An 11,603-nucleotide genomic window follows, 5' to 3' on the forward strand; every position below is an offset into this window, starting at 1 on the left:
ATTTTATAAATATATATATTGCTTTGCCTAGATTTTGCAGACATGTACTCTTGACATTTTCTCAACCAACTTCTTGAGGTATCACCCTGGGATGCTTTTTAAACAATATTGAAGGAGTTCCCATCTATATGTTGGGCACTTATTGGCTGCCTTTCTTTATTATTTGGTCCAAGTCATCAATTTCAAAAATTATTTTATTTTTTATTAAATTGTATTTTTATGATGAAATAAATTAATATGGTGGCACAATTATATTTTTGTCTACAAAACTAATTTCAAACATTTAAGCATACGCCTTCAGATCAAAAGATTTTTAAGATCATGAGAAACATTTCAGTCAAGTGTTTCAAAACTTTTGACCGGTAGTGTATATAAAAGTTTATAGGCCAGAAATTTGGAATAATATACAGATTTTGCTCTTATGGAAAGAAATTGGTACTTTTATTCACCAAAGTGGCATTCAACTGATCACAATGTATAGTCAGGACATTAATAACGTGAAAAATTACTATTACAATTTGAAAAAAATGTAACTACTTCAAAGAGTTCTCATCAAAAGCAGCATTGACAGCTGTCAGTTTGTCCAGATACTCAGGTGACATTTCACCCCACACTTCCTGTAGCACTTGCCATAGATGTGGCTGTATACACATAGTAGAATAATGTGTGTCTATTATTATAACAATATATATTTAAAAAAAAAAACAAATTTGTAAAACATTATACAAAAGCAAAGAATGGAGCAATAAAAAGCTAACTGGTTATTTATAATATATAATAGTTGTATAATCGATAATGTAATAATGAATGAAATAATATTGGAATTAATACTTTATACTGCAATGCAATGGCAAAACACAGTAACTACGCGTATTGCCAAAAATGACCAAAATCGGATCTCTCTGATTTATCCTGTGACAGTCAGTTTTGGCTAAACTATGTTAAGATTAAAAAACCGAGAGATACTATTCTGTAGTCCACAAAAAACTTCAGTGTTCACATAGATTGTTGTTTTAGATTTGTAGGGCAGTATAGTATATTAATAAAAAGAGGTGGGTAAAACAAAATTGACAAACAACAAGGGCATTAACTATTAGTTTTCAGTTTATATACATTTATGAGGGAAAGTGTAATTTTCAAAATTTTTCATCAACTTTTTGCAGTTCTCATTTACAGCATATACAGTATATCCAATATATATTTACATGTATATACATATAATTATACAATAAGAACTCTTTTGGATTTAATAATAGATATACTGTTGAAAATGACCACAAAAGATATTTAGACAATTTCTGGCTGTCAAACTGACTTTGAGAGGAATTGACTAGTTAGTTAAAATCATTCCTAAAATGGCTAAGAAAAATTTTAGTTTTGCAGATGCCACTTGACTTAAATGATTTATGTGTCCAACATTTTCCAAATACTTATTGGGGTCACTGTAAAATAATTTCTTCTAATCGATCGGTCCAACAAGTAATTCAATCCAAACTGCAGTAATATTCCTTTTCTCTTCGATGCTGTTGCACTGGCATGTCCCTCCTGATGTCTCGCAGTCCCTGTAGGTCAATCTGAACCATGGCTATGCCCACATCAGTACCCCCACAGTCACCGATCACCAAACCCCATGGATCGACCGCTGAGGCGTGTCCGTACGACATTCGCTTGCTGTGGTGAGCTCCGACCTGTGCCGCGGCAAGAACGTAACACTGCGTCTCAATCGCTCTTGCCCGAAGAAGCACCTGTGACAGAGTACAGCAGAAAAAATTACATGGTCCGGTAACATCCAAGTGTTGTATGATGACGTATATATTAACATTCTAAATCTACTAAGGTTTAAAATATGGAGACAGATTTACAGGTAGAGTTTTCAAAAGCAATAGGCATGTTACCAGCTAAAAGGTGCATGTCAATCAGCGTCACCTACTGTACTGGAATGAATTAATTCAGCCAAACATATATTTGCAAAGACAGCATTAAGAGAAGGACTTAGAAAAATGTATAGGAGAAATAGTAGCACTCAATATAGCAGCTGTAGAAATGGAAATCCTACCTCCAATTAAAAGAGACAATTGTTTTTTTTTTTAAGAGAGGCATAGCCTGATATTGAATTTTTATTTCCCTCGCAATAGGTGTTGCGTTCTTTTGCAAAAAGTTTAGTATTACTGTATTATTATGGATTTACTAGTAATATCGTGGTTAATGTATGGTTACTGTAGTAAAACCATGGTCAATTTTGTGGTTATGGTTTTATTGCCAGGAATCTCAAAATGTTTTGGGAGGCAAAGCAAAAATGTTGTCAGGTAAAGAAAAACTTTTTGCGAGGCAACGCAAAACTTTTTGTGAGGGAACGTATAACTTATTGCGAGGGAAGGCAAAATGTTTTTGTGAGGGAACATAAAACTGATTACGAGGGAAGGCAAAACTTATTGCGAGGGAAGGCAAAACTTATTGCACGGGAAGGAAAAACTTATTGCGCGGGAAGGCAAAACTTATTGCGTGGGAACGTAAAACTTATTGCGAAGTTTTGCCTTCCATCGCAATATGTTTGCCTTCCCTCGCAATAAGTTTTACGTTCCCTCGCAAAAAATTTTTGCCTTCCATCGCAATATGTTATTGCGAAGGATGGCAAAGTTGAGGGAACGCAAAACTTTATGGCGGCAACACTCGCAAAAATGTATTGCAAAACTTACTGTGTGGGAATGCTCGCAAAACTTAATGCGAGGGAGCGTACAACGTATTGCGAGGGAAGGCAAAACTTTTTGCGAGGGAAGGTAAAACTTGTTGCGAGGGAAGGTAAAACTTGTTGCGAGGGAAGGTAAAACTTGTTGCGAGGGAACACAAAATCGATTGCGAGGGAAGGCAAAACTTTTTGCGAGGGAAGGTAAAACTTGTTGCGAGGGAACACAAAATCGATTGCGAGGGAAGGCAAAACTTTTTGCGAGGGAAGGTAAAACTTGTTGCGAGGGAAAACAAAATCGATTGCGAGGGAAGGCAAAACTTTTTGCGAGGAAAGGCAAAACTTACTGTGAGTGAACGCAAAACTTATTGCGAGGGAACTCAAAACTTATTGCGAGGGAACCCAAAATGTATTGTGCAGGAACGCATGCTTATTGCACTGGAATGCAAAGATTTGTGCAGGAACGAAAATCTTATTGCGAGGGAATGCTCGCAAAACTTAATGCGAGGGAGCATACAACGTATTGCGAGGGAAGGCAAAACTTTTTGCGAGGGAAGGTAAAACTTGTTGCGAGGGAAAACAAATTCAATTGCGAGGGAAGGCAAAACTTTTTGCGAGGAAAGGCAAAACTTACTGTGAGTGAACACAAAACTTATTGTGAGGGAACTCAAAACTTATTGCGAGGGAACCCAAAACTTATTGCGAGGGAACGCAAAACTTATTGCGCGGGAACGCATGCTTATTGAGCTGGAACGCAAAGATTTGTGCAGGAACGAAAGTCTTATTGCGATGAAACGCAAAACTTATTGCGCAGGAATGCAAAACTTATTGCGAGGGAACGCAAAACTTATTGCATGGGAACACATGCTTATTGCGCTGGAACGCAAAGATTTGTGCAGGAACGAAAATCTTATTGCGAGGGAACGCAAAACTTATTGCGCGGGAATGCAAAACTTTTTGCGTGGGAATGCAAAACTTATTGCGAGGGAACGCAAAACTTATTGCGAGGAACGTATAACGTATTGCGAGGGAAGGCAAAATTTTTTGCAAGGGAAGGGAAGATGACAGTGTATCTTTCTTATGCTGGTGTAATGTTAAATGTACAAATAAAAAAATAAAAAACATTTTCAGTTATATTTAATAAAAAAAAAAATTATAATAATATATATGATTTCAGAATGTCAAATAATGTAAACATTTTTGCACTTTTTCTCTGAAATTTTTTGCACCCCTTTGAGGCCCCCGGACCCCAGTTTGAAAACCCTTGCTCTAAAAGGCGCCATAGATATTAAAACCTACAGCAAAGTCATAATACATTAACTGATACGGCAGGGTTGTACCTCCCAGTGGGCACTTCCTGTTGCCACAGTGAAGGCTGAAGGGTATGTCAGGATCTCTGCTCCATGTCTCTGTAGAGCAGACGACAGCTCAGGGAAACGAAGATCATAACACACACCAAGACCAACCTAGTGTGAATAAAACATTATAATGTCAGAATATGCCAAAAATTAAAATCCATATTAATGTATTACTTTGTTCCTGTTGTTGTGATAAGAGTTGGTATACCTTTCCGATGGGAGTCTGGACCGGAGGAACCAGGCGAGGTCCAGGTATAGTGAAAGCGCTCTCTTTAAGAGACACACCTTTACCCGTCAACTCAACATCAAACAAGTGTCCCTTCCTGTACACGGACACAATCTTACCTGCGGGTAAGATCACAGAGCAAGTCCATATTTTTTAAATTACATTTTCCATAGACAGGCATATTTGATCGAGTAACCTCAATGTAATATACAGCATATGCCTATACACTGAGGTTACCACAATACTAGGCAAACCTGCCTGAATGCAAAAATAATTCAATTGTTCTTGTACCCAGCATTAGTAGCATTGTAACTGTACGATAAGCACGTATGTACATCAGTATTAGGACACTTATTTGGTAATATTTGGAATATTTTCAACATAACCAGCCAAGCATGTATTGTACACACAAAGATCATTGATTCTTTTGATTTAGAAAAACAGAAAAGAGAAATGTTTTGACATTAACTGTGTCAACTAAAAGAATTTAAGTTCTATGTAAAAAGGCTAAAGTACCTTGTCCATCAATGATAATATGGCTGTTATAAATTCGTTGATCAGATTTCCACTCATGACCTCTTTCGTGGAATCCACCCAGAGACAGCCACACGTCCAGCTTTCTTAAAGACAAAACAACTCACATATAAAGGCTTATTTCTTGCAATATATTTTGTTTCTTGAGGCATTGAACACCTTGTGTAGGAGCCATTTTATTGTTTGTTTTGTATTTTACATTTTGTATGTTGTATATTTATATTTTACTTTTAATCTTCTGTAATTCCACTGTTGGACACTGGGTGGCGCTTGTGGGCATAGCAGGTGCTATATAGGTGAGCACAGAGGAAGAGGCAGTAAGGTGTTGTTGATGGGAAAGCACAACAATTTTTGACCATGTTCAGGAGATCATGGTTAACGTGTTTATTAGAATGTATTCATGGCGAATGTGTTAAAGGATCGTGTTCATGAGATTGTGGTAACAGAGTTCATGTCATACTGTGTCAAATGGATTATCTTTACATGTGAGTGGTACTGAATGAATCACACTTTGAACTCGTTATAAATAAAGACATTAACTTTATTCAGCTCTGGTATGGAATATTACTGGAGGAAACCGAGCAGAAACACCTGTCACAAACTACTGTCAAAAGCCCCTATGTGACTTAAACGACTGGCATTTAGTCAATACACCTTGGTTAACCTTATTTTTTTCCACTCATCAGGGAGATTCTGCGAGAGCTCTCAACAGTGGCCTATTTAACAGTAAACTTACCTGGCCAGGTGGGTGTAGCGAGTTATGATGTCGCCATCAAGGCTTTCTGAGAGCTGTAGCGTCTCCTCTCGGCTTGAGCCAATATAATCGAAGCCTTCAGGCAGGAAAATCATACTTGCCCCATTTTCTTTGGCCTGCTCAATCAGTCGCTTACATGCAGTAAAGTTGGCTTCTTTGTCAGGGGTGGAGGTCACCTGACAGACTGCTGCTACAGGATGGGATGAAGACATCCTGAGAAAAAAAAAAAAAAAAAATATCAAAAAGAAATTGTTCACGGCCCAGAAACAATAAAGCATATTATGTTGAGAGGTTGAAGAATATGTTCAGTTACAAAAAGACAGACTAAATTATAAAAGACCCAAAGTACAGAGCCCCTTAGAGGACTGGGAGGGAATTGAATAAAAATAGTAATAATACAAATAGTTTTCAAACATTTTGCATTCCCTCAAAAGAATGTTTTGCATTTCCTCAAAAAAAGGTTTTGCGTTCCCTAAAAAGAAGTTTTGCATTCCCTCAAAAAAAATTTTTTTTTGCATTCCCTCAAAAAAAAAAAAAAGAAAAAAAGAAGAAAAAAAAAGAAAAAGTTTTACATTCCCTCAAAAAGACAAAAACAAATCCAATAAGTCTAAGTGGTCGTTAAAAAAAAAAAACGACACTTGTGGTGTTCGGGTCAAAATTGACCCGCCATATGAAATTAATGGGAAATACTAAAATACAGAGAATTATTTTTTTATTTGTCAAATAAAAGTCAATAAATCAAACACAATGTAGAACACAACAACACATAAATGAAGAAGTGAGACTATAAAATATCCACAATGCAGAAAACGCACGTACAAACACACACACACACACACACACACACACACATACAGGTTTGTTTGACTATACTAGTGTCCTCTCATAGACTTTATATTTCTAAACTCTACGTCTAAACCTAACCCATCACACAAACATGTGCACATCACTAGATTTGAAGACCAACATCATCTGACCCATTAAAGAGGTTTGTTTTTTTTTTTACTGATGAGGACTTTTGGCCCTCACAAGTGTAGACAATCATACACACACAAAACATACCATTGATGTTTGAAATAAATGACAGGTAAACAAAATAATTACTCTTTGGTCTTTTCTTTGTAACACAATCAGATTTGACTACGGCAGCATGGTCAGGTTTGACAGCATAATGGAGCATCGTTGCAAAATCTGACACTTCAACCCAAGTGGTTTAACAAATAATTGCTTTTTTATAATGTCTAAATATACACTCACCGACCACTCTATGAGGTACACCTGTACACCTACTTATTCTTGCAATTTTCTAATCAGCCAATCATGTGGCAGCAGTGCAGTGCATAAAATCAAGCAGATACAGGTCAGGAGCTTCAGTTAGTGTTCACAACAATCATCAGAATGGGGAAAAAATTTTATCTCAGTGATTTGGACCGTGGCATGATTGTTGGTGCCAGACGGGCGGGTTTGAGTATTTCTGTAACTGCTGATCTCCTGGGATTTTCATGCACAACAGTCTCTAGAGTGTATAGAGAATGGTGCAAAAAACATCTAGCTAGAGGTAGTTCTGTGGGCAAAAACGGCTTGTTGATGAGAGAGGTCAGCGGAGAATGGCCAGACTGTATCAAGCTGACAGAAAGGCTACAGTAACTTAGATAACCACTCTATACAACTGTCGTGAGCAGAATTGCATCTCAGAATGCACAACATGTCGAACCTTGAGGCGGATGGGCTACAACAGCAGAAGACCACATCGGGTTCCAATTCTGTCAGCCAAGAACAGAAAGCTGAAGCTGCATTTAGCCACCCATCTGCATGTCCTAACAGAAATCGAGATTTATCAAACCATGCTATTTTTTCCAGTCTTTAACTGTCCAGTTTTGGTGAGTCTGTGCCCACTGCAGCTTCAGTTTTCTGTTCAAAGCTGACAGTAGTGGTACCCGGAGGGGTCTTCAGCTGCTGTAGCCCAATCGCCACAATGTTCGACGTGTTGTACATTCAGAAATGCTTTTCTGCATAGTATTGTTGTAACGTGTGGTTATTGGGGTTACTGTCACCTTCCTGTCAGCTTGGACCAGTCTGGCCATTCTCCTCTGACCTCTGTCATTAACAAGGTGTTTCCGTCCGCAGAACTGCTGCTCACTGGATGTGTTTTTGTTTTTGGAACCATTTTGAGTAATCTCTAGAGACTGTTGTGTGTGAAAATCCCAGGAGATCAGCAGTTACCAAAATACTCAAACCAGCCCGTCTGGCACCAACAATCATGCCACGGTCCAAATCACAGAGACCAATTTTTCCCCTTTCTGATGGTTGATATGAACATTAACTGAAGCTCCTGACTAGTATCTGCATGATTTTATACATTACACTGCTGCCACATGATTGGATGATTAGATAATCACATGAATAATTAGGTGTACAGGTGTACCTATTAAAGTGGTCGGTGAGTGTATATCCAATGCTTAAACTTGTGATAATATCTAGAAATTAGATTTGTTACAACATTGGGTTATAGAGATCAGCCAATGCATGGAGCACTAAAGCCATCTACTGGACATAACTGTCATTTCATGTAATTGTTTTTTGTTTTGTTTTTATTCCAGCAGATGTCACCAGAGACCCCCAATGCATGACAAATTGTTATGTTTTGACACTCTTTCATTTGACTGAAATTGAAGGTTTTTATTGAAGTGAAGATAACAAAATGTGCTTATTTTATATGAAAATTATGTAATTTAGAGCAAAATAAGGTCTAAATACCATCCCCCCCAATCTCTCCCAAAAATGCACAACTTAATTTATTTCAAATTTGAACGAAGAGTGTAAGTGTGATTCTAAAACGAAGAGTGCACAAGGGTTATTGGTTTAATTTGAAATGAAACCGATTGGCTAAACTGCACTAGACTTTTCAATAATAGGCTAGACCAAATTCAGTTCACTCTGCAGCCAATTTGTGAATGCTCCGCCATTCAAGTACTCTGTCTTGGACTAAACAACATCAGGGTTGCCAAATAAGTGGTTTCCCCGTGGAATTGGGCTACTTTTAAACTGTTTCCGCGGGCTGATTTTTTGTTCTGTGGTTTGGATGTTTGAAAATGACATTTAAATGAAGGCTCCGGCTCTGTACTGGCTTATATAATTGTTAAAATGGTCTGAAACCATGCAATGTGCAAAAGCCTAGAAATGTGCAGGGTTGCTATTGTGCTCACAAATAGAGAAACACACTGTAAAGAGTGCATGCAGACAGACTCTCTCGAGTGCACTTTCCTCTCTTGCGAGTAGCGCTTGGCAGTTTGCGGATCATTCACCAACGGTTGATTCATTCAGATGTTACAAAACGATTCACAGCCACGGACATCACAACGTTACAAGAGGGAGTGCATCGGAGAGTGCGCTTATTGTCTCTGACTTTGCCTATGTTTTTTGATTGCTGTCTGTTCATTTTATTTTGGTTACAAACTGGTAATTACAAGGGTATTATGCTATAAATGTAGTTTATGAGGACATTTCTAGTGTCCCCATCATTCGCTTAAAAAAACATATAAACAATGTTTTTTTAAAAATGTAAAAATGCAGAACTTTTTTGTGAGGGTTAAGTTTAGGGGTCGGGTTATGGGATAGAATCTATAGTTCGTACAATATAAAAATCACTATGCCTATGGAGTGTCCTCATAAGGATAGCTGTGTGTGTGTGTGTGTGTGTGTGAGTGTGTGTGTGTGCACTGAATGGACATGATAAAGAGAAAATGTGAATAACCCTAGGGCAGTGAAATGAACAAAAGCTCTTTGCTTTACATAAAAATGACTATTATAGTTATCTGTGTTTAATAAACTAAGTATGTATAAAGTTTCATTATCGCTTAATGTTTCATTATCGCTTACCCAATAAAATTACACTTCATGAAAAACATAATAGTGTCCTGTATTTAATAGTGAAGTTATTGGAAATATTAAATATGCTCCATGTGAGTATCAAAAAGAAGTATCGGTATTCATACTCATTCTCTAATAATGCTATCTGTGCATCTCTAGTATGAATTATATTTGAATTAAATGTTTGAATTAAATTTTCATATGAAATGCAGTATCTCCTGTTGAAATCACATGACTCCTACAGAAGCATTTTCCATTGATGATCAACCTCAGAGTTCATTGTTTAGAAATATATATTTGAATTACATTGGCCAATTATCACACGAACAATGTCTCAAATTGGTGTATTCTGGAATTCTTATTATGCGCTGCATTTGCGGTCTCAACTAGGCCTACAAATGAAGGGAAATCGTCAGAAAGTCGACTATAAAGACTTTTAAAAATGTTATTAGGTTGGCATATTTTGAGTTTTGATAGTGGGCTAATTTTAAAGGTTATTGGGCTAGTTTTGATTGGCTATTGGGCTGGTTTTGAAACAGAGACCAGTCTCTGTCTAGACACAAAATGTCACAGTTGCCCTGGTGTGGAATGGTGGAATCAAGTAAGAACTATATTGCAAAGTCAAAGGTTGACATTAGACTTGTTATGACTATTTATATTGTGACTCATGGCAGTAGCAAGGTATTCTGGGTCCCCTGACTGTATATTGCTCAGGGCCCCTTTCCTATTAAAAAGTACAGTTTAGAATTTGTTGTGGGGCCCCCCTGGACCTGTGGGCCCCTAGAATCATTACCAACTTTCACCCCATTAGCTACGGCCCTGTTGTTAATACAACAAATTAAGCAAAGGCATGATTACATGCCACTTTTATCAAAACCTCATGCATATTTAAAGAGCCTGGGCTAAAGGCTCTGTGGTGTTATGCAAAACAAGTGATAACTGTTAAATAGCTGAAGGAGGGCACAGACATAACTCACATGCTGGAAACTCGTCTTTGCACTGCCTTCGATCTCAAAGCCAAGATACCTGCTGCAAGAAAAGGCACTCGCTGCCCCAGTGTAGAAAACAAAAGCATTGGCAGATTGTTTTTCTGTCTGATTACATATTACAGCACTTTGAGCCCAATCCAGTAACTGACCTTACTGCTGACATATTAACAAAACACGCCCTAACAGGCCACAGTTGCTGAATACGTGTGTGAATTAAACAATAACCCTGTTCTTTGCATTTAATTACAGTATTTGTTTAGTTAAAAAACGATTTAAACCCATAGAAAAGAATAAGCGGGTAGAATGGAAAACGGAAACTCTAAAACAGGCGGGGCATATCGACTCGAATATTCTCTGATTGTCCAAGTACAATAAGTCTAAATTAATTACGTTAATTAAGTAAAGTAATACTCCTATTATTATTATTTTTTTAAAATGTATTTATTTAATGACTATTTACGTTTCTCCTTGTCACAATTCAGGTGCAAGTTATTCCAGAATACGACAATTCTGAAGAAGCGTAGACGGTCTTGGTCACGTGGGACCTGATAATTTTCACAGCGCGGCGGCGGTAGGACAAATCACAGTCGTTCATGATTACTAGCTAATGAAAAAAATATATATTAGATTGATTTAAGAAGCATATTTTTTATTTGTATAGAATACTTACCATTAATAGATGGTAACATATTGTACTTTTAATTGTAAAAATGTCTCCAATGAGACAAAATACGTACTAAGATTTGAATGAAACTCAATAGAGAATTCGGCTTTCATAGCCGATATGCGCCCCCTAGAGGCTAGACAGAGATATTCTATACTGCAATCACAACGTCAACTAGTGTGTTCCCTGATTACGACTGTTTGCGGATGCCATACAAATGAATGGGGAGAGCCGTAAATCGACACCTACCTGTCGCAAAATTGTCCGTGAACTTTTGTAGTTTACGGAGCCTGTCACAAACACCGGTATCATTTATTATGGCACATATTTCAATGGTATCTGCCAGGTAATAGGGACATTATATAGTGGTATTCAAAAACAGCCCCTTTAATTTCTGCTCTGAGAGAGAGAGAGAGAGAGAGAGAGAGAGAGAGAGAGAGAGAGAGAGAGATAGAGAGAGAAGAAACTTCAGACAGGCACGTTCGCGGTCAGCCGCACATGTGACGCGTTGGGGTCCTCCTGACG

General features: G+C 37.6%; 1 protein-coding gene across 1 annotated transcript; it reads right to left on the reverse strand.

Moving 5' to 3' along the window:
- Window positions 1–419: 419 nt before the first annotated feature.
- nit1 (nitrilase 1) lies at window positions 420–10,728 on the reverse strand. The gene is made up of 6 exons (XM_051707858.1): window positions 10,403–10,728; window positions 5,538–5,768; window positions 4,784–4,887; window positions 4,250–4,386; window positions 4,024–4,149; window positions 420–1,745 (listed from the first exon to the last, which is right to left on the reverse strand). Exons 1-6 carry the CDS (start codon window positions 10,498–10,500, stop codon window positions 1,485–1,487), a joined length of 957 nt encoding a protein of 318 aa, XP_051563818.1. The 5' UTR covers window positions 10,501–10,728; the 3' UTR covers window positions 420–1,484.
- Between the last annotated feature and the right edge of the window lie 875 nt (window positions 10,729–11,603).

This window comes from Myxocyprinus asiaticus, chromosome 1 (assembly GCF_019703515.2).
Source record: "Myxocyprinus asiaticus isolate MX2 ecotype Aquarium Trade chromosome 1, UBuf_Myxa_2, whole genome shotgun sequence".
Taxonomy (NCBI): domain Eukaryota; kingdom Metazoa; phylum Chordata; class Actinopteri; order Cypriniformes; family Catostomidae; genus Myxocyprinus; species Myxocyprinus asiaticus.